Source organism: Sinocyclocheilus rhinocerous, unplaced genomic scaffold (assembly GCF_001515625.1).
Source record: "Sinocyclocheilus rhinocerous isolate Xijiao unplaced genomic scaffold, SAMN03320098_v1.1 scaffold431, whole genome shotgun sequence".
NCBI classification, from domain to species: domain Eukaryota; kingdom Metazoa; phylum Chordata; class Actinopteri; order Cypriniformes; family Cyprinidae; genus Sinocyclocheilus; species Sinocyclocheilus rhinocerous.
Genome location: NW_015624541.1, coordinates 638,948 through 662,555, shown reverse-complemented (window position 1 = coordinate 662,555; position 23,608 = coordinate 638,948). Strand labels below are relative to the sequence as shown.

Sequence of the window (23,608 nt, the reverse complement as noted above, 5' to 3'; positions counted from 1 at the left end):
ACTTTATCAGACTGTACATTTCTGTTACAGATATGAATACCTTATTTCCTAGACTTGATAGTAAGTTTTAAGATTGACTTTCCTGTTAAAAGAATATTCCTTGTTCAATGTAATTACTTTTAATTTAATGTTGTTGTTTTGCATAACTGTCAGCACTGTGAGGAATGAGTAATATTATTTGTGTTATAAGATGTATGGTAATAATTATTTTCTGTGAACAGATGATTTTCACAAGCTTGATTTACACTAAACCTGGAATATTCTTTTATAAGGGATGCAGATATACCTTTTGAGTTGCTTTTCGCCCCACAGTTGGGAGAAGTTTCATGGTTTTTTGAGAAGTCACTCCAACCTGAGAAAACAAAGATGACATGGCCATTAGTAAATTTCATTTCTGATAATTAATAATATATAAAATGCCTAAGTGGCTCAGCCACAGGCCTTACAAGTGTGCATTTTAAACGACCGAGTGCACATATGCCATCACAGTAAATCACAGCAGATATGCAAATACATAGAGATGTTGAGACCTTACCTGGAGATAATCAACGTGATTTAAGTTCAACTCCATTTCGTTTGTCAGAATAATAACTCCACAGATCCCTTTGAATTGTGACAGCTTAACCGTTTTCTGTTTAGCGTTGATATTGAAGATGCCCCAGAGTAGTTCTGTGTAATTAATTCCCCAAGAAGGTACTTTGAAATAGAAATCTGTATTTCGAGTTTTTCCGATGGACACAGTGGTCCTGACTAGTCGTCACAACCGACTGGATTATCCTGCGGATTAGTTAGTTAGTGGCTGATTCTGCTGCAGATAAAGTGGCTAACGTTAGCTGTGTCAGTTGGTCCGCTTTACAAGACAATTCAAGTCGCATTTATATGTAAAAAAAATAAAATAAAATAAAAAACCTATGCCGCCTTTTCATACACATTTATCCAAACGATATGCTTCGCTTCGCGGACAAAAATAAAAAATCCGTCTAAGTACAGCAGCAGCAAAAGTGTTTTTGTTTGCAGCTAACACGTTTCCTCAGCAGCGCCATGTTTGTCAGCCACCCAAACCATCTCTGGTTACCATGGTAACAGCAAGCGTAATAAGATTCGTTCAAACCACTGAAAAATATTTTATATTTTAATAAAGTCAAAAAGCATTCAAACAGTTTTTTCCCCCTGATGCCCTAAAAACCTGATAAATAAATAAACCTGATAAATAAATAAATAAATAATTTCCCCAGTTTCCTGTTTCCAGCAGTTTCTATTTTTCCCTAGTGCCCTAATAATTTAAACAATGAATTAAATCATTGTAAATTAAAATTAAATCATTGTAAAATAAATAAAACATGTGTTCGAATAATTATTTAATTAATTATTCCAACTCAGGTTTTTAGTTCTAATTTTTATTTTGCTGATATGAAGCATACAAGCACTGCTTGAAGCATATGTCAACAAATGCTTTTAGTATGTCTTCAGATAATAATAAAACTACCTTGGAGGAAGAGCCCTGCTGAAAAGACATACATAAAATAATACATTTGTTTTCTGGTTTTATGAGTAGTTGGTATCCCAGACTGGTCAAGCTGGGTTGGTGACCAGCCAAACCATCTAAGGCTGGTTTAAGAAACCAAGGTTACATCATATTGGTCTTTTGTTGATGCTTTTTCAGACATACACACATTGATTTCTATTGTTTTTACACTAAGCTGTGATGATATTTTCTATCTCTAAACTTAAACCTTTCTACATTTAGAGATTTTCACTATTACATTATTAAGCATGTTTAATAGCGATTTTAGTTTTTGGGGGGGGGACATTTTGGGGTGGGGACATTTTGGTTTCACACACAGTGGATGAAGGGGCGTGAATGTGACTCAACAGTAGGAGGGGGCTCAGCTGTAGAGAGGACTTCAAGCATTATTCTCTTTTTGCACAACACCACAGAGACAGCACGCTTCCTTCTGGATAATAAATAAAGATTTAATGACAGAGGGACATCAAGGACACTTGTCATGGATAAATCTTACACACCAAAGTGAACTGAACTATCACACTGCTTGATCTGAGGATTCAAAGAACTGCAGTAGTTTTATGCAATTTTATTGCAACTGATGCCCTCCCCGAGGAGGTTCCTGGTGGCGTCCACCTCTTTGCCTCTTACAGCGGGATGGGGCTGGAACTTAAGTGTGTATGTGGGGCTCTTCACAGTATTGCTGCTTCTGATGGGACTTCTTCTGTGGATGCTGTTTAAACAGCTCAGGAACTCTATAGGCAATAGCACCCTTCAGCCACATCTGGGATCCTGCAGACATCATTGAGCTCTGAGAGAGAAACATCATGGATAAAGATGAAAAAAAAGAGACTTTGGAGGATTTGCATACAGCTCTGATTTCTGAAACTGCTGGACAATGAAAGATGTGACAGCAAACACTATGCTTTGGAGGGATGAAAAAATGAAAAACTCTATTGAGGACTTTTAAAGCTTTGCAATGGAAATGTGAGATGTATTTTCTGACTATGTATTCATCTATAGCATGGCAGATGCTTTATATGTTTTAGCAGACAGACACTATTCTGTGTCAGAAACGTGGGTTTTCTTTTAAAGATAAAAGTGTTACTCTGACGTCAATTCTTTGTAAAAAATAGATACATGCAAAGTTAATTTATTTACTAGACAGAGTTATAATACCATTAATTCAACCTATATTAGTTTGTAGAAAGCCAATACTATTCACTCACACAAAATCACACATGCACATTTTATAAAAGATTAATTAAAGGATCAGTCAATATCTCTGCTAACTAGTTTCAGGGCAAGAATAGATTTTCCCCCCTACTGTCAATGGTATGAAGAGGGTTATTTATAAATAAAAGAGTGGATTCAATTATGTTGCATATTGAGAAAATGTCTTAAATGAAAGATGATTTTCCATAACGCAACTCTGAATTCCTTTTGGAATTGCTAACTAACAATGGAGACCTGCCACACTCAATGCTGTTTAATGTTCAGATATAATGTTTGTGTTGCTGATAACACTGTAAAAGAAGTGTGCCTTTTATATATCCTTTTTCCCTGCGTTCTTGCATTTCTTTCAGTAGTACTTTATTGTTCTTTCTTTGGCACACTGAATGAAGTTAAATAAACCTAAATTATGCTGGAGACGGAGAAAATAATATTTCTCTAAAAATGTTAAAGGTTACATAAAGGTAAAAACTAAATGAAAACCATAAAACACTAATGTCAAAACCAAAAGGTTAATAGCAATGTTCACACCTTGATTTGCACATGGAAGAAAGATCCATTTATTAAGAAGTGTTTCTAAACATGTATTTCAATTTGCATATATGTGTACACATGGTTCAATCAGCATTATAACAATCAGTGGGCTAGTAAAACATCTTCAACAATGAATCCCAATGAAGTTAACTCTGTTGCTTTTATTAAACCATTCACAGGGTGTGTGTTCATGTGCATGAGGCAAGTGAGAAAATTTAATTCACACCACAATGCATACTTGAGCAATTTAGCCAAACAAACAGCAGGGTTCTTCTATTTGATGAGGGATACTTATGGTATGAGTGAACGTAGGTGCACTTCAGGCACTGATGCATTAGTAATTTATTCATAATTATTAATATTATTATTCCTGTCTCTCTCTGGCAGGAAATGAGTATGTTTTATTTACATAACACAGAAAAATATGGTTTATTTAGCTGTGTTGAAGTGGTTTATAAATCACATAAATTAAATAAGAATATCATTAAAAGGCACTGACAAAAACATCATTCTTTAAGGAAGGCCCAAGCAATATATCTACTATATTGCCCATCAATCAGTTTTCAGAGAGGGCTTCTCAGTGCTCTGGTTATTACTTCTGTCACAGCCTGATGTTGCTATAATGAATAATTTTCAAACTATTGATTATGTTCAAAGCTGAGCAAACATTATCTGAACTTCATCTAAAGAAAACATGTATAATACCTTTAGTATGCACGCAAACAAAAAATTCAACTTATACAGTTGCACCAAACTAGCTAGAATTTTATCAAAGTATACAAAAAGCTAAAAATAATATTTATATTATTACATATATATATTGTATAACTATTTTATTACATAACTATTTTGATAGCTATGAAATTATTCAAGACAAAGAAGTCATTTTATTCATTATTTTTTTAAATGTAATTTCTACTACAGAATGTTATCAATTGTAAAACATAATTTGAGTAGGGAGGGTTGTACCAATGATTCGCTCAGCAGTCCGGACTACCCTCTGTAGTCTTCTGAGGTCAGATTTGGTAGCTGAGCTGAACCAGACAGTGAATGAGTGAGTGAAAGTGAGTGAAAGTGACCCATACTAGGTATTAGTGCTCTGCATTTATCCCATCCAAAGTGCACACACACAGCAGTGAACACACACACACCGTGAACACACACCCGGAGCAGTGGGCAGCCATTTGTTTGCTGCGGCGCCCGGGGAGCAGTTGGGGATTCGGTGCCTTGCTCAAGGGCACCTCAGTCGTGGTATTGAAGATGGAAGAGAGCGCTGTACATTCACTCCCCCCACCCACAATCCCTGCCGGTACAAGACTCGAACCCGCAACCTTTGGGTTACGAGACCGACTCTCTAACCATTAGGCCACGACTAGGTTATAGAAGTGCAGAGGATGGATTCAATGATAGCAGAGTAGAACTGTTTCAGCAGCTCCTGTGGCAGGTTGAACTTCCTCAGCTGGTGAAGGAAGTACAACCTCTGCTGGGCCTTTTTTAACAATGGAGTCAATGTGTGTCAGAAAGCCTATTTTAGGAACTAGGAACTAAAGTTCATTTCATGTTTCCTAGAGGGACGATTATTAGTGTTACCTGCCAGTGAAGACCGCTGTCTGTCTTTGTTTATGCTGCTGCTATGTTTTCTGTAATGTGTTCATATAATACAAACCACATCTCATTTCATACCAGAGGCATATGCAGATGCATATATTGGAGTAAAATAAATGTCTCAATCTAAAGACTTCTCCTGCTCTCCTGATTCTCTGACCGGAATCTGGTCCATATTTGGCCGCCTCAACCAGTTGTAATTTAAATGTAGTAAGGTTTACTACAATGTGAGTGTCCCACTTTAGGTCCTGAGAGATAGTGGTGCCCATGTGATGTGATGGAAATTACATTGTTGTAATGTAGCAAATGACACAATTGTTCGGGTGATGCATATAGACCTATATACTGTTGAAATTCAATAGTTAGAGGAAAAAAGACTATTTAAAAAAATATATATAAAAAAGCAAGGTTAAAAAGTGCCCAAATTTGGCCCTTTACTGGCCACTTGTGGACGTTTGGAGTTTTGCTGTAAAAGCGTTTCAAACCTACGCATCTCCTGGTCATTTCTATAACAATTTACTTATTTTGAATAACAGTAATCAAAATCCCTTTGTCTACAAAAAAAAAATTAGAAATATAAATTAACTTAGACACGAACATCGAATATAAAGCCTACAGCTACTGACAACTATCGACTCTGTTCTTCACGTCAGTCAAGATGATTGACAGCTGGTTTTGAGGGCGTGTCCTACATCCAGCTACATCAACTTCGCTCGCTGACTGTTGACACGCGCCAGAAGTCTGACCTCTCGTGCACAGGTGACTGAATACTTCAACAGGTAGGTATATCCGCTGTCCTGAACAGATAACGTATTGTAACAGCGTGGCTTAAATGAGTAGCCTAAATGACAGGAATTATTTATGAACATACTTAAAGTCATTTAGCTACACAATTGTCGATTCTAGGACCTGTAATTTCACATCACAACGTAACGAGTTTCAATCATTGGTGAATTGGTCTGATAATGATAACTTTATGTACTTTCCACCCCCAGAACTTCACATAGTACTGCCTGTACCTGTACAAATGGTAAGAGTTGAGCTGCATTTGTATTATTTTGCATTTGTAGCCTATCATTTTGCGTTTGTTACATGGAATTTGTGAGCACACCACAAGCAGTTGATTAAACGGTGATCAAATAATGATTATGCTTTAAATAGAATTTCACAAGTAATATTTGAAAATGTATATCACCATTTGTATCAATATTAACATTTTAATTTATGATGAGTTTTATTAGGATAATTTGGGACTTTGTCTTGTGTCATGTTTTGCTGGCTTAACTCTAAACTTATAACATTAATGTTGGTTGAAGTTTTTTTTATCAGTTTAACTAATAGTTTAACCAGAAGTATACAAATACAAGTATTAGCCTATTATAACTGTAATAATCATAAATAAATAAAGGGGCCAGTTTTCCACATACATTAATTCCCATAAACAAGAATAAGTTATCAGGTCTATGTTGGCATGGTGACCATTGTCATGGAGGTTAAGGTGATGGATGATTGGATTACAGCAGATGAGACCTGTGTCAGATCAGACTGAGGAAACCCACCAAATAGGTCACTGTAGCTTTATCATCCCACACCTGCCAGAACCAAGCAAACACCCATATACTGTAGTTCATCCACAAGGATTAGCCATGCTTGGGCTGGCATATTGTGTGTTGTTTCTTAAAAGTTTAATGCTACGACACGGGCCGTTTTACAAGGTGATGTGATTCTAAGACAATCCTATGTGTGTTGTTGTTGTAGCACTTTATTATAGACAGCATAAGAGCAAGGAAAGGTTAAAGCTACTGCTTTTGGTATTAAATTGGACCGAAGGTCCTGGGGTTAACTGATTCCTAACTTTCAACCTGAACTTGAACCCTAAAGCCGAACCCTGTACCTTATCTCATCCTTCACCACGGCACTATCATTAACCTGAGCTGCAATCTTGGTCTATCTTTAATCAGTCACGTATGGATTACAGATACTATATACTGTGTGTATATAGTGCTTACAGAGGTTTTAAAGGGTTACCAGAAAGATACAATTACAATGTAAACAAGAATTGTTAATATATGGCTGCTTCTGAGAGCACATTTATTGCAAACAGTTACCACAATTATTGGTTCATATCTGTCTGCTAAACTATATATTCCATATTTCCACATGATAATGATGAAAGACACAAGCCATTGCAAGCATGAGGTTTAATAAATGTGGTTTATGTTTCTCATATTCTCAAACACCTGCGCTGGCTAATCCATTCAGAATTCACCTGCTCCACATGTCTTCATGTTTTTTAGTGCCTTGAATTATGTATCTTAATTATTTCTGTTTGGCATTTTCCTATTTAGCCTGCAAATACCCAAACCTGATTTTCTGCTTTTGGTTCAATATCAAAAATATTTCGCCCTGCAAACTTCATAAAGTCTTTTCTGATGTGAGAACATATCCGATAACCAGTAAGGGCAGAAAATCAGTTTGTTCATGTTGTTCATGTTGGTGAACCTTCAAAGAATATTTGTAGTTAACCTGACACATTATGCATTTTAGAACAGAACCATATGTCAGTCTCCATTATATTATATTATGATTCTGATTCTGATTTTGGTTTTGTATTTTCTGCAGGCAACCCGAGGAAGTGTGAAACCCTTTGTGAACTTCAATGCAAAGCATGATGCAGAAGTTTTGCGCAAGGCCATGAAAGGGATCGGTAAGTTTGACAAATCAGACCTTTAAGAGAGTTCACCCATTTTTGTTAAGATCTCAGTGGTTTTTCTGTTTCTGTTCGAATGGCCAGTTAGAAGGGACTCCCTAAAGAAAAACATCTTCAGCTCACTCTTACACTATAGCTTACTTTCGTCCTCTTCTATAAGCTGGTGTGGATGCTTTATTTTCAGGCACTGATGAAGATGTCATCCTCATGTTATTGGCAGCTCGCAGTAATGCGCAGAGACAGGAAATAAAAGCAGCCTATAAAAAGGCTTTTGGCAAGGTGAGCAAATTACATTATTATCTTGTGTCAGACCAGGAACAATCAGTTTGTTGAATCAAAATTATGTAAAAATGTCTTTTCACTGTAAGTACATGCTCTTCTGAAAATGATAACACAATAAAATGCTATTCAAAATTTAGACAAAAGGTATTCAAACATGATTGTTGTTCGATTCAAATACTTGGAAGCACTGCTGTGCATCAATAGCAGTACATCAAGATTATTCATTTGGACTGTTGCTTTGCATGCATCCTCTAATTGATGTTGATATAATTCAGTGCCGTCATGAATGTCTAAAACAATGTTAAAATGCTAATGAGTTTCACATCTCCAGTTTAATGGGCAATATATTTTCTTCTGTTTCTTGGCTTATGTTCTCTCTCTCTCGCTCTCTCTCTCTCTCTCTCTCATTCTCTTATTTTGTCCCTTTCTACAGGATCTAGTGAAAGACTTAAGGTCAGAGCTTGGAGGGAAATTAGAGGATCTCATTGTGGCCCTCATGTTTCCATCCACAATATATGATGCACATGAACTCCATAAGGCCATCAAGGTAATGTCAAACATTTCCATCTTCTTTGGAATATAATAAAAAACTAGAAAAAGAAAGAATAGAAAACACATTGTTGTGAAAATGCTTTTACATTATGATAAACTTGAGCCTGTCTCATCTCAGATTGGTTATCTTTTAATTTTTTATTTTCTTACAGGGAGTGGGTACAGAGGATGAAGTTTTAATTGAGATCCTGGCATCCAGGACATGTGATGAGATGAAAGATATTGCCAAAGCTTACAAGAAAGGTAATATTCAATGTGCAGGCACAGGCATGGCTGAAATTAAAACGTCCCATTATTGTAAGGTTGATACATGACCATGTCCATTTATATTTACTTTGAACACTCAAAATAATTAATTTCAAATGGTAAGGGACAATTTTTTTTGTAAAACTGTGGGTTTCTCTTCTCCAAAGATGCCTTACTGTTTTGTATTGCAAACAAACAGTCCAAATGGAGCACAAGTCTCTACAAGGCATCACTGTTACAACTGATCCCTGCCCATTAGACTATTCCAATGGGACTAATAAGCAGCAATTGTCGAGATAAGTGTGAACTGTCAATACATCCCGTCTCACGTGTCTTGACCTAGAATATGGAAGCAAGCTGGAAAAAGACATCATGGGTGATACGTCAGGACATTACCAGAGGTTGCTGGTGATCCTTGCACAGGTAAAAAAAAAAATCTAGTATAATTTCCAGCAAAAATAACATGATATATATAATTTCTCATGATATATATCATTACTAAATTACCAATATATAAAATTACTCATACTGTGATATACGATTTCAGTCATTGTGTTGATCATGGCCAGAGATGGGAGAGGATACTTAAAAAAAGGTAGAGAGATGAAACAGAGCAGCTTGCTCTTGGAATGATAACATGAGCAGCAGTGAAGTCATCCTTAAGTAATTAAAACAGCTCTTGAGTTAATGTTGTTGAGAAGATTAAATGGTTCTCAGGGGTAAAGTGTGGGTAATTCAATATTGGAGTTTACCAGGTTAGGGAAAATTCCACGCCCCATCTCAGCATATGCGGTGATGGAGGAGGGCTGATGTTTCTCTGACCTTGGTTTATATTTCTATTCCTGTACTCAGGGAAACAAGGAGGAGGGAGTGGATGAGAGCAAAGTGGAGAAAGATGCAAAGGTAAAGTTCATAGTCAGACTTTTGGATGATTAAACACACTCATAAAGTATTGTGAATGTCTTAAAGAGACAGTTTACCCTAAAAATTTGTCATAATTTACTGCTCATTCTAAAATTATATGACTTTCTTTATTTTGTTGTACAAAGAAAAATGTATATGAACAGTTTAAACATTATAGTTTTAAAGTTAAGTTAAAAGTAAATATGTAAAGAAACAATGTCATTTTTATTTTGTGTGATTTTTGTCATTTACTCACCCTCCTATTGTTTCAACCTTGCAATATCTTCTTTTTTTCCTGTGAAATACAAAAGATGTTAGGCAGAATACCAAAGCATCTTTTTTTTCCATGCAAAGTGGATGGTGAGTTATACTGTGAAGCTCCAGAAAAGACAAAAAGCCCCATAAAAGCAGTCTATGACTGATTCACGTTATTACAAGTCTTCTGAAACAATATGATTCATTTGAGCTTTTATGGTGCTTTCTTGTCCTTCTAGTAGCTTGGTATTGTAAATCACAATCCACTTTTATTATAATCAACAGATGCTTGTGCATTGTGCTTAATATCTCCTTTTGTGCTTCACAACTTAAACTGAAAGAGTTTTGAATCCATTGTTATAAACTGTACCCAGTTGTTTTTGATTAATCATTAGTGTTGTGTATGAATGTTGATGTAAACATGGAAAAGACGTAACTGGATTCTCAGGTTTAAGTTGTGAACCTTAGAAGTGTTTGTTCATTGATCGTGTTTCAGGAGCTGTTTGCTGCTGGAGAGGAGAAATTCGGCACGGACGAGGACAAGTTCATCAACATACTCGGTAACAGGAGCGCGGAACACCTGAGAAAAGGTACATATTTGTGTGTTCAAAGCCTTTTGATGCATTCAGAACTGCCTTGAAGGGCCATCCTAATGGCTTTGGTGTACCTGTTTCAGTGTTTGATGCCTACAAAAAGATTGCCGGCTGTGACATTGAAGAGAGCATAAAAGATGAGTGCACTGGGAACCTGGAAGCACTGCTGCTGGCTGTGGGTATGAAAATCCCTGCTGTGTGGCTAAACGTACAAGTTAATTTGCTATTTGGTCGGACTGAACCATTACTCTATGATGAAACTTAAAACAATAGTTCACCCAAAGTTCTGTCTGGTAAAATAGATTTAATTGCTTGAATAAAAAGGTCAACTAGGAAGATCACGAGATCCAAGAAAATGCAAAGGAAAGTTATACTCACCATGTCATTCTAGGACTGTATGCTGTTATTTTTCTGTGGAAGAAATTTTTAGAAAATGTTCAAACAACCATGGTCCAATAAAAAATAACAAAAGGGCAAAAAAAAAAAAAAAACTATTGTACAGTCAACATTCACAATTACAACTTTAATCAATACCCCGCTTGCCGCACACTTGCCTCGCGTTATCATCATTTCATTTTAGGCGGTCGGGAAAAAAAAAAAAAAAAAAAGAGAAGAGAAGAGAAGCAAAACACTCAAATTGTTCAAGTTTTCTGAAGCTATTTTCTGTGAGGAATGGATAGAAATGTGATTTTTTTGTAACAATTTTACTTTTGAAGATAATCTGTGAAATCAACTTGAATTTCAGTCTGTTCCTCACATAAAGGTTTGTTAAGGTCACTGCTGATGTTGTATGACGAGCTGCATAACTTTAATAACAGCATACAGGTTAAGAACAACATGAGGGTGAGTAAATAATGACACTGGTGGGTGAACTATCCCTTTAACTGAAATTTAAAACTCATTTTTCTCTCTCCCCCCCTTTTAGTTAAATGTGGAAAAAGTGTGCCTGGTTATTTTGCTGAATCAGTTCGAGAGTCTATGCGGGTAAGAAGGCTTATTTCCATGAGATTCTCATCAGTTTTTTCCCCCTCTGACAATCATGAATTGGATCATTTGCTGCTCATTTTGTATTATCAAATGCTGACACTTCAAGTGGAAAAATAAAAACAATTTATGGCCTGTTTATTAAATGAATGTGTTGGTCTGAATGATAATGAAACAACTGATTTCACACATTATTGGTTTGTTTATTGACAGCGTGCCGGCACTGATGATGAGACTCTCATAAGGATCATGGTGTCCAGGAGTGAACGAGATATGCTGGACGTCAGAGCAATATACAAGAAGAAGTATGGAGAATCACTCTATAACACCATACAGGCAAGTTATGCAAACACACACACACACACACACACACACACAAAGATAAATCTTAGCATTGTTTTTGCCACTATTTTTAGGAAGACTCTGAAGGAGATTACCAGAAGGCCCTGCTCTACCTGTGTGGTGGTAATGATTAGAAAGAATATTTTGTGATAATTATTTACATCAGTTTATATGATCGTATATGAATTTTTTTTTTTTTTTTACATCTTTTATGTTTTATGGTTTGAGAATAAGTAGTTTCAGTGTTGGAGAATAGAGGAGGGTATTCTTTAATGATTTTAGTGTGATGTTTGTGTATTGATTCTTTAACAGAATTTGGTGGTTTCAGACTGGTTAATAAATTGTTTTGATTGATGCATTCTTTCAAAATTGTGTGAAGACTTTGAAAATAACATTTTTAAGCTCGAGCCAGTGCCCTTTGGTCCGATCTATGTGCCCCTGGACTGCGATTTATACCGAGGGGTCCCAGCGAGTTTGCCCTCATAACACCACTACTCGCATGCCCCTCCGGAGGTCTGTGCACGCGGACCATATTAATGTTTCGTAAAGTCTTTATGCAGTTCCTTGTTTTGTTTCTGTCGCTCAAAATAATACATTTTCCACTAGATGGCAGTATTGCTCTAACAAATCTTCCATATTCTCCCTCAGCCTATTTTGACCCATCATGAGCAATTTTTCTTGAGACTATTTCCTCCCACATAAATATTAACATTCTAAAATATTTTATTCTTAAGTTAAACAAACGTACAACAGCCTCATTCACACAAATTAAAAACTGCAGAAGAGATAGGCAAGGGAGTTAACAAGATTAATGGTCCTTCCATGAGAAAACAAAAAACAGGTAACTTTTATTTGATTTCATTTCATAATCTCAACACAATATGACAGATTTGTCACTGCGGTTTCAAATCAAGACATCCACATTTTTTTATTTAACTAAAATTTTCCACAATACTTAATTTGTAGAAAGTGTTTGGGAAATTGAATAAGTAATTTTCACCTTAAATAAAACTAATATTTTACTTCATACATTATCACGGACACTGGATGCTACTGTTAAATATTATGTGGGGGTCAAAGGGTTTGCCTCAGATATTTTACTTCAGCAAGACTGAAAACTTTCATACACAGCCTGATAAATGCATTCAACAGAAGGTGGATTTATATTAGTTAAGGTGACTGTTGAGCTACAAAGATGTTGAGACTCTTATAAGATCACATTCTTTTATTATGTGTGGATTCTGTGTGTGGATACAAGCTCTAAATCGCTTTACTAAATCCCAACACTGGCACTCTCAGCACAAAGCCCTTAATTTCTACCGAGGTCTCCACTATTTCCAGGATGGAATTTATTAAGGTCATTATTTTAGCCAATCAGTGTTCAGAATGTCAGGGTGTGAGATCAGGCCACCTCTGTCCACATGGAAACCCTTCATGAAACCCCACCCTAGAGGACCCACCAGGAAGTAAAGGATCCCCTTGAGAGGTTACATGAGAGCAGTGCTTGAATTAATCTCAGTGGGAGATAAAAGCGTGTGTGTGTGAGGTTTCAGAATATTAAGTCACAATTTGGCATGATACACTAAAGCAAGCACCATACTTTCATTAATAGACGAAAAGAGCAAAGAACTGAAATCTAAGCAATTGTTATTCTTTCATTCTTAAATGTCACGCAACAAGTATTTATCTGGGAATCATACGAGCAAATTAATTTCTCGTGTGAATAGCTGTTGCAAGCTTATCCCCAGGCAAATTTATGCGGTTTTGGGCTCATTCATACTCCACTAGCTTTCCTGCTGCTGTTCTGTTTAGTAATCACATTTCACTCAATGTCCAAAGGTGTGCATGCGCAAATCTTTGCTCATAAAACAGATTTTACAATTTCCACCATCTGTAACTAACAGTTTTATTCCTTGAGTTACCTTTCATGTTAGAAGTCCAGAAATGTTTCTATTGATGTTTTCTTTAAATGATTGAATAAAAAAACATAAGCAAACTGCAATAATGGATTCTGAACGTGTTCAGAATTTTGGTGGAAATTTTGTTTTTGGGAAGGAGAGGCCACAACATGTGTGAGTGTGTTTAATTTCATAATCACAGGCTGGTATGGCTACCAAAAACCCACAAGATGCTAAAATCGGTTTTGTGTGCTTGAATGTTTTGGTTTATGACTAACCGCTTGTAATGTAGAAAGAGCTGCATCCTGAAATATGTTTATATGTGAAGCTTCAAAACAGTAACTTATTGCTTTCATAGAACATATTCAAACCTCTGTGATTCAGAGGGTTTGTTCGTAAGAAACTGTAAAAGCAAACTGTAATACAACAACAAAATGAAACATTTCCAATTGCAATACCAGTAATTATGACAAATAATCATAAAAAATAGCTAATGATATAAAATGAAGCCTAATTTAGGCTTTTAATTATCATGTTATCTTGACAGCTCTCCAGCTCTAAACATTAAGTTAACATAGGCTCATTGGCTTAAGAGTTGTGGTGTATTGTGGCCTCAGCATTTGATCACCCATCAGAACTTGCAGAATAACGGTTTCCAAGAATTCTTCTAATGACCAGTAGGAAAGAAGCACATGACCTCAGATGGAATGCAAGGATCACTGTTGGAGTGATTAATCTGTTAAACCACTAAAGTCATTCAGTGTTTCTACTTGACAGTACATGCAAGACCAAACAGCCACTCTTCACCTGAGATAAAGCTATCATGTTGAGATGCAGTTGAATTAGATTTTATTTTTAGATATATTTTAAAATTGTATATATATTTATTAAATGTTCATTTATTAGTTTTAGCTTATTTCATTAAAAAAAAAAAAGTTATACTTTGCACATACAATTTCTCTCTCTCTCTCTCTCTCTCTCACACACACACACACACACGCACACATATTTAAATACCTCCATCAATAGGATTAGGTTTGATATCTATCTGGGTCAAAGTAATAAGAGCAAAGTATTAAGTTCTACAATTGCCAGTTTCCATGCTTGGAACAACCTTTCCAAACGGTCATGAACATTCCTATTCAGGTGAGGATAAGAGCTAATTGAGAAAATAAAAGAAAAATAATGAAGGCATTTTATTCAAGAGATCACTCAGTAAGATTACAAACACCAATAACCATTTTCATATGATAAATTCTTCCTCTATTACACATCAACTTTAAGTCTCTAGACACCAAACATGCCAACACAGGGTTTTTTTTGTCACGGTGGGGACTTTATTGAATTTTAATATTTCACACAGATGTTTACAGGGGGGGGGGGGGATGCTCGAGCCAGTGCCCTTTGGTCCGATCTATGTGCCCCTGGACTGCGATTTATACCGAGGGGTCCCAGCGAGTTTGCCCTCATAACACCACTACTCGCATGCCCCTCCGGAGGTCTGTGCACGCGGACCATATTAATGTTTCGTAAAGTCTTTATGCAGTTCCTTGTTTTGTTTCTGTCGCTCAAAATAATACATTTTCCACTAGATGGCAGTATTGCTCTAACAAATCTTCCATATTCTCCCTCAGCCTATTTTGACCCATCATGAGCAATTTTTCTTGAGACTATTTCCTCCCACATAAATATTAACATTCTAAAATATTTTATTCTTAAGTTAAACAAACGTACAACAGCCTCATTCACACAAATTAAAAACTGCAGAAGAGATAGGCAAGGGAGTTAACAAGATTAATGGTCCTTCCATGAGAAAACAAAAAACAGGTAACTTTTATTTGATTTCATTTCATAATCTCAACACAATATGACAGATTTGTCACTGCGGTTTCAAATCAAGACATCCACATTTTTTTATTTAACTAAAATTTTCCACAATACTTAATTTGTAGAAAGTGTTTGGGAAATTGAATAAGTAATTTTCACCTTAAATAAAACTAATATTTTACTTCATACATTATCACGGACACTGGATGCTACTGTTAAATATTATGTGGGGGTCAAAGGGTTTGCCTCAGATATTTTACTTCAGCAAGACTGAAAACTTTCATACACAGCCTGATAAATGCATTCAACAGAAGGTGGATTTATATTAGTTAAGGTGACTGTTGAGCTACAAAGATGTTGAGACTCTTATAAGATCACATTCTTTTATTATGTGTGGATTCTGTGTGTGGATACAAGCTCTAAATCGCTTTACTAAATCCCAACACTGGCACTCTCAGCACAAAGCCCTTAATTTCTACCGAGGTCTCCACTATTTCCAGGATGGAATTTATTAAGGTCATTATTTTAGCCAATCAGTGTTCAGAATGTCAGGGTGTGAGATCAGGCCACCTCTGTCCACATGGAAACCCTTCATGAAACCCCACCCTAGAGGACCCACCAGGAAGTAAAGGATCCCCTTGAGAGGTTACATGAGAGCAGTGCTTGAATTAATCTCAGTGGGAGATAAAAGCGTGTGTGTGTGAGGTTTCAGAATATTAAGTCACAATTTGGCATGATACACTAAAGCAAGCACCATACTTTCATTAATAGACGAAAAGAGCAAAGAACTGAAATCTAAGCAATTGTTATTCTTTCATTCTTAAATGTCACGCAACAAGTATTTATCTGGGAATCATACAAGCAAATTAATTTCTCGTGTGAATAGCTGTTGCAAGCTTATCCCCAGGCAAATTTATGCGGTTTTGGGCTCATTCATACTCCACTAGCTTTCCTGCTGCTGTTCTGTTTAGTAATCACATTTCACTCAATGTCCAAAGGTGTGCATGCGCAAATCTTTGCTCATAAAACAGATTTTACAATTTCCACCATCTGTAACTAACAGTTTTATTCCTTGAGTTACCTTTCATGTTAGAAGTCCAGAAATGTTTCTATTGATGTTTTCTTTAAATGATTGAATAAAAAAACATAAGCAAACTGCAATAATGGATTCTGAACGTGTTCAGAATTTTGGTGGAAATTTTGTTTTTGGAAAGGAGAGGCCACAACATGTGTGAGTGTGTTTAATTTCATAATCACAGGCTGGTATGGCTACCAAAAACCCACAAGATGCTAAAATCGGTTTTGTGTGCTTGAATGTTTTGGTTTATGACTAACCGCTTGTAATGTAGAAAGAGCTGCATCCTGAAATATGTTTATATGTGAAGCTTCAAAACAGTAACTTATTGCTTTCATACAACATATTCAAACCTCTGTGATTCAGAGGGTTTGTTCGTAAGAAACTGTAAAAGCAAACTGTAATACAACAACAAAATGAAACATTTCCAATTGCAATACCAGTAATTATGACAAATAATCATAAAAAATAGCTAATGATATAAAATGAAGCCTAATTTAGGCTTTTAATTATCATGTTATCTTGACAGCTCTCCAGCTCTAAACATTAAGTTAACATAGGCTCATTGGCTTAAGAGTTGTGGTGTATTGTGGCCTCAGCATTTGATCACCCATCAGAACTTGCAGAATAACGGTTTCCAAGAATTCTTCTAATGACCAGTAGGAAAGAAGCACATGACCTCAGATGGAATGCAAGGATCACTGTTGGAGTGATTAATCTGTTAAACCACTAAAGTCATTCAGTGTTTCTACTTGACAGTACATGCAAGACCAAACAGCCACTCTTCACCTGAGATAAAGCTATCATGTTGAGATGCAGTTGAATTAGATTTTATTTTTAGATATATTTTAAAATTGTATATATATTTATTAAATGTTCATTTATTAGTTTTAGCTTATTTCATTAAAAAAAAAAAAGTTATACTTTGCACATACAATTTCTCTCTCTCTCTCTCTCTCTCTCACACACACACACACACACGCACACATATTTAAATACCTCCATCAATAGGATTAGGTTTGATATCTATCTGGGTCAAAGTAATAAGAGCAAAGTATTAAGTTCTACAATTGCCAGTTTCCATGCTTGGAACAACCTTTCCAAACGGTCATGAACATTCCTATTCAGGTGAGGATAAGAGCTAATTGAGAAAATAAAAGAAAAATAATGAAGGCATTTTATTCAAGAGATCACTCAGTAAGATTACAAACACCAATAACCATTTTCATATGATAAATTCTTCCTCTATTACACATCAACTTTAAGTCTCTAGACACCAAACATGCCAACACAGGGTTTTTTTTGTCACGGTGGGGACTTTATTTAATTTTAATATTTCACACAGATGTTTACACATTTTTGTTCAAGACATTATTTTTAGTAGGCCTATGTATCTTAAGACATTTTTTTTGTGGAGCCCATTGGCTCCTCCCCATAGGTGATTTCAGGTTTTATAGCCTATTCTTGTGTGGATAGTTTCAGAAGAACCACTGATTTTTTTTCTTCATTCAAACCAAAATGTAAATACACGGTAAATACATTAGATTTGGATTAATGTTTTTTTTTTTTTTGTGATTATAGCCATATTTATGTAATGGAATTAAAGTTAATTTAAAGTGCTAATAATGAATCACAAAATAGGAAAAAAAAAAAAAAGAGTGCAAGAAGTTAATTTCATTCAGAAATTAATGGAATATAAAATTTGCCTTGAAAAAAAGTTTTTCAAAGTCAATCATGAGCATTCATCATTCTCAAGCATCAAGAAGAAGAATGCACACAGTGAAGACCAGGCTCTGCTGCAGTATTCTTCGGCCACTTTCAGCCTCTCGATCCGGTCAGGACAGTGATTATTCCCCGCGGTTGGCGGTAACGGGACTCTGGAGGAGGGACGCGTGTCCTTCAGTCTGAAGTGCGCGCTCCTGCACATACCGGCTTTGACCATCGCCGCAGAGTCGCGACACAATCTCCTCTGCTTTTTCAGCGAACGGGTGATCTGTTTCCAGTAGGCTTTGGTATTAGATGCGTACTGTTCACATGCTGTGGGCTTCGCTACATATTCGCAGCCGAAAGTCTTTGGCCCGTTTTTGCACGTGACTCCCAATACAAACGCATCACCCCCGCGCGCTGCGCGCCACGAGCACCGCGCTCCGTCCTTCAGTGAGAATCTCCCTCTCAGATCACTTTCATTCCGTTGACCTCTTCTTTTCCCCTTCCTATCTGCCTGCGCTCTCCTCCCTCTATCTCTCAGGCTGTTCACCTGTACGAACTGCTGCACGATACAGGCGAAGATCAGAACAAGAGCAATGTCTGTCACGCGTTTCATATCCTCATCGGAAATATTTTCAAACAACTACAGGAACAACTTGACGTGACATTTGTAGTCACAAATGGTTTTGTTGAAAATAAATGGAACTCTTTTGGTATAACACGAGAGCTGTGAAATCTTTGGTTTTGCACCTGAAGTTCGTGTGTGCCATTTATAGAGCATCTCGCGCACGCACCTCCCTCAGACTGCACATTCTTGAACGCGTCTAGTTCTAGGATATTATATGGCAAAGCTTTGACTTGATGGCATGTCTAGGTTTATTTATAGATCAACTTATCAGCATAGTACAAATAGTAACTTACATGTGAATGTTCTACCAAACTGTTACAACTTGAGGACTGTAAATAACTTTACAATACATGTGAAGTCCTGACCAAAGATTCATTTCCGCGAATCGGTTCTTTCGAACAGTCGGACTCGGAAAGAAAAGGATATGGGGTACGACGATGGACGTTGGGTAAATGCTACTTTCTCGATGTAAAGTCTTTACAGTAAAGACGTACAATAATGCAACAATGACCAAAATATACACGTCTGAACAGCCTACAACAGCTAATAATGCAGTATTTAAAAATGAAAATGAATACCATGCACTAATGAAACGGTCCTCTTCTCAGCAATGGCGAAATGTTATTTAGCCATCTATGACTGAACAAAGCCGAGTCATTGCTGGCAGTGGCCCAGACTCTACAACCAGATCCGGGTGAGTTACGCTGAACAAGAATCGGCCCGTAGTACAATACATGTGCAAGAGCGAGCTTCGGGTCATACATGCCGATGCAAAGTCTGAGCCGCAGGCGCCGTGGGCATGCCGAGCTCGAGGCGATTAGCCTACTAAGCTATCTGGATTGTCATCATACTCGGTTATTCGGGTATCAAAATTATACAATACAATACAAAGTTCTCAGTCATAAACAATTTGAATGGTTCATGTAACTTCCAAGTCGACAACTCGTATTTGCGACCATTTAAAGGTTAGGACAATCTAGGGCCCGGCGAGGGAGAGGTGGCCCGAAAGCGATTTCCCCCTCCCCCCTGAACACAGCGGCCTATATGCGGTTCAGGGGGCCCAGAAACCATAGCAGCGCCCCTGACTATCAGCCCACCGTGTTCTCGGCTCAAGAATCGGACATGCTCGAAAGTACGGTTCTTGGTTCAAATCTTGAGTTGTTGACTCGAAAACAGCTTGGACCCATTCGTCAAAGAATTGTTCAGATCGATGAATTAATGTAATCGATTCAACTGATCGAAAAGATCCGACTCAAAAGAACGATTAAAGGGGTCATATGATGTTGCTAATAAGAACATTATTTTGTGTATTTGGTGTAATGAAATGTGTTTATGCGGTTTAAGGTTCAAAATACACATTATTTTCCACATACTGTACATTATTGTTTCTCCTCTATGCCCCGCCTTTCTGAAACGCGTCGATTTTTACAAAGCTCATCGGTCTGAAAAGCGAGGTGTGCTGTGATTGGCCAGCTATCCAGTGCGTTATGATTGGCCGAATACCTCAAGCGTGTGAAGGAAATGTTATGCCCCTACCATACTGTGATGATGCCCTGTCAGGCCGGAGCTATGATTCAAAAACATGAAAACCCATTATAAACAAGGCATTCCTTACATCCAGTGGGGACATAATTATGGATTAAAATGACTTACGAAGGAGCGGCCGGTGGGCTTGTGGCAACCACATGTGACGACCCCGGGCTGGACTCCGCTTCGTCCACGGTGAAAGCCGATCCGGCGATCCACAGCGCGAAGTTGATGTATTTCCTCAGCGATCAGGACGGATCAGCTCCAGGCATGACGAAGCAGATATTGTCCTCTTTTGGAAGACCAAATAAAGTAGTTTCGCTTTCACAACGAAGCACACAGCGTCTTCACGTCATGGCGGAGGCAACAACAATACTACAGCGAGAATAAAAGTTACACCTTCTTTCTTTGCGTGAACATTTGGGCGGCGTTATCATCATAGCATCATATGACCCCTTTAATGAATCAAACACTGCTATTTGCAATTGCCAGCACACACAGCATCTTCTAACAGAAACTATTGGCCTATATGTATTTTTATTCACTCTCACTTGATAAAATTGTATGTTAATAGCCTAAATCTTATACATTCTAGAACAGTACACAATAGTGCCCTCTGCTGTCACACTCATGTAAATCATCCCCACACAAAAAAAGCAAAAAAAACTCTTTATAAATTTGAGTATTACCTACTCAACTATAAAATGTAGGCTAGTAGACACAAATACATTTTCATGTGCATTATACATTTTCACATTGATATATTAGTCTGAAGTGACCTGTGGCTCCACAGCTTTCAGAAATGCTGACCCAATTGGTCAGCACTCATAAATATATAACATAGCAAGATTAATACACATATAGCATTCAGTACACATGATAAGATGAAGTTCCTCATCATATAGTTTACATTTGGAGATGAAAACATGCCAGCATTATGTGGAATTATCTAAATTCATTGATAATCTTGTCTATCCTGATAACATGTACATTGGAGTCTGTAACATTTGTCATACATAAGGATATATTAATAGTGTTCCCAAAGTCCTGTCAGTCTTAACAAACACCTTAATTTCTCCCCGTCAGTCCAAAACCTTCATGCTGTTAAGACATTTGGAGTTATCTTAAATGGGTTTTGTTGTCTGCGGAAATGTGAGTGACTACAGTAATATAAAGAGAGGACACACAGGTTTCAGATTTGCAACAACTTATATCTTCAGATTTTCAACATTATATTGCAAGGAGGAAAATTATGCTATTTTCTTTGAATTTGCCAGACTTCTGATTCATTAGCCACTATAGGTAAACTAGAAGAATAACAAAGTGCAGTAAAATATTTGCGATACAAACCAGTGAATATTTATGATTATGATAATGAACTAAAATAATATGAAAAATACCAGTCTGCAATATCAAGCAGCATAACAGACTTGCACATTCAGTTAACAAATGTACCAACTGCTCTTACGTTAAAAAATAAGGTGGATATGATTTGGTAATTTAAAAAAATCCTACCCTTTTCTTAGTTTCTGAACCACCCAATGACGAAGGAACAGACACCCTGAAAAGAGCGCCAGCAGTAGTCCTGGGCAAGTTTCTTGGCCTCACTCGTGGGTACCGGAGTAGTTGGTCGTGGCATCGTTGGTTTGGGTGTAGTAATTTTTTTCTGTTTGGTGGATTTGACAGCTTTGGGTTGATTCGGCTTGTCCTGAGCAGTTCTGGCTGATTGGGCTCTTAATATTTGTGGTCTCGTAGGCTTTGGTCTCTGCTCTCGTCGTCTCTGTTGTGGTCTCATCTGCATGGGTCTGTCAGGGGCTGGTCTGTAGGGCCTGTCCATTGGCTTGGTGTCTGAAGAGGATGCGCTTGTGAAGACCATCTGGGCCTCGTCCGAAGCTCTCCTGCACATGAGAGGCTTGAGGACGCGCTGGCCCTGGCAAGCATTCGGCAGCTTGCGGAGGTCCCACATGATCTGCCTGAAATAATGCAGTGGGTTGTTGTTGTAAGAGCGGCAGACCTGAGGCTTGCCCTGGTACTCGCACCAGTAAGAGCGCTCCAGGCCCAGGCAAGTAATGCGGAGCTTAGTGAGATCGCCTTGTCCTGTCACACTCAAGCTGCATTCATCTCTGGTGCCTTTGGTAAGAAACTCGATCTCGTCTTCCCAAACGTTCCTCTTGTATCCTGGCTTGATGTCGTCGTGATCCTGGCTCTGAACGAGAGCTGCCCGGAGGCAGCATGTAAGCAGGAGTGTGCTTGTGATTGTCCACATGTTGTGAGGCGCTGACACTGGCGGAGGGACTTCTGACTCCAGTATTTAAAGGCTTTGGTCACAAAAAGGGTATTTTGAGGTTTAAAAAAGTTGCTCCACAAGCTGGCTTCCCGCCTGGGGAATGTATTGTTTGCTTGGCCATCTGGGGACTGTCAATAAGAAGCAGGGACACATATGTAACCAATTGAGAAAATGCTCAGACACAGTAAGTGGAACAGAGAGCGCTCCTTTACAACCCCAATTCTGGAACTTTTTCAGCATTTTTTGTGTAATTCACAGTACACCGCAGCTATATTAGTTTTCCAGTCATGCTTTGTGTTTATGATGTTGGGAAACAATCTGTCCATGCCTACCATCAAGAAATTTTAATCTTGGGTTATGCGAGTACTTAAAAAAGAACCAGTTTAGTGGACTTCCTTGTGTGATCGTACAATCTTAAAAATAAAGGTTCTTTACTGGCATTGATGGTTCCACGAAGAACCTTTAACATCCCTGGAACCTTTCCATCGCAAAAAGGTTTTTATAGTGGAAAAAGTTTCTTTAGATTTTTAAAAATGTCCTTCACGTGTAGAAAAAAAAGGTTCTTTTAAAAACTGTATGCCAACCTGATGTAACATGTTGGTTCACAGCAGTCATGTTGGTTCAAATGTTATAAAATGTTTTATTTCTCTCACTAAACTATTAAAAACATTTCTATAATAAAAAATACAAAAGGTAATTTTGAGTTAAAGTTTACAATAAGAGGTATGAAGTCACAAGGTGACAATGCAATTATGTTTTTAATTTTTTTACTCTTAGGCAGAAATGTACAGGCATTTCATACTAAACATACAGTACTTGATTTTAAATGATTTTGACAGTTCTACATGAAGGATCATACTCTGATTTGGAACATGTCAGGCACACGATTGGATAATTATATAAACATGTTCACTTA

The 23,608-nt window shown here is 37.3% G+C and overlaps 3 protein-coding genes across 3 annotated transcripts; 1 reads left to right on the top strand and 2 right to left on the bottom strand.

Moving 5' to 3' along the window:
- The first annotated feature begins 5,576 nt into the window (after nucleotides 1–5,576).
- LOC107741566 (annexin A5-like) lies at nucleotides 5,577–11,877 on the top strand. Its single transcript, XM_016554323.1, has 13 exons — nucleotides 5,577–5,655; nucleotides 5,872–5,906; nucleotides 7,499–7,583; nucleotides 7,771–7,865; nucleotides 8,302–8,415; nucleotides 8,573–8,663; nucleotides 9,010–9,089; nucleotides 9,519–9,569; nucleotides 10,321–10,414; nucleotides 10,501–10,596; nucleotides 11,343–11,401; nucleotides 11,615–11,737; nucleotides 11,818–11,877. The coding sequence occupies exons 2-13, from the start codon at nucleotides 5,904–5,906 to the stop codon at nucleotides 11,875–11,877; spliced, it is 951 nt and encodes a 316-aa protein (XP_016409809.1). The 5' UTR covers nucleotides 5,577–5,655; nucleotides 5,872–5,903.
- A 6,328-nt stretch (nucleotides 11,878–18,205) lies between these two features.
- On the bottom strand, nucleotides 18,206–19,066 carry LOC107741555 (fibroblast growth factor-binding protein 1-like). Its single transcript, XM_016554314.1, has one exon. It carries the CDS (start codon nucleotides 18,864–18,866, stop codon nucleotides 18,276–18,278), a length of 591 nt encoding a protein of 196 aa, XP_016409800.1. The 5' UTR covers nucleotides 18,867–19,066; the 3' UTR covers nucleotides 18,206–18,275.
- Nucleotides 19,067–21,055: 1,989 nt separating this feature from the next.
- LOC107741547 (fibroblast growth factor-binding protein 2-like) lies at nucleotides 21,056–22,828 on the bottom strand. Its single transcript, XM_016554305.1, has 2 exons — nucleotides 21,921–22,828; nucleotides 21,056–21,565 (listed from the first exon to the last, which is right to left on the bottom strand). Exon 1 carries the CDS (start codon nucleotides 22,669–22,671, stop codon nucleotides 21,928–21,930), a length of 744 nt encoding a protein of 247 aa, XP_016409791.1. The 5' UTR covers nucleotides 22,672–22,828; the 3' UTR covers nucleotides 21,056–21,565; nucleotides 21,921–21,927.
- Nucleotides 22,829–23,608: the final 780 nt, after the last annotated feature.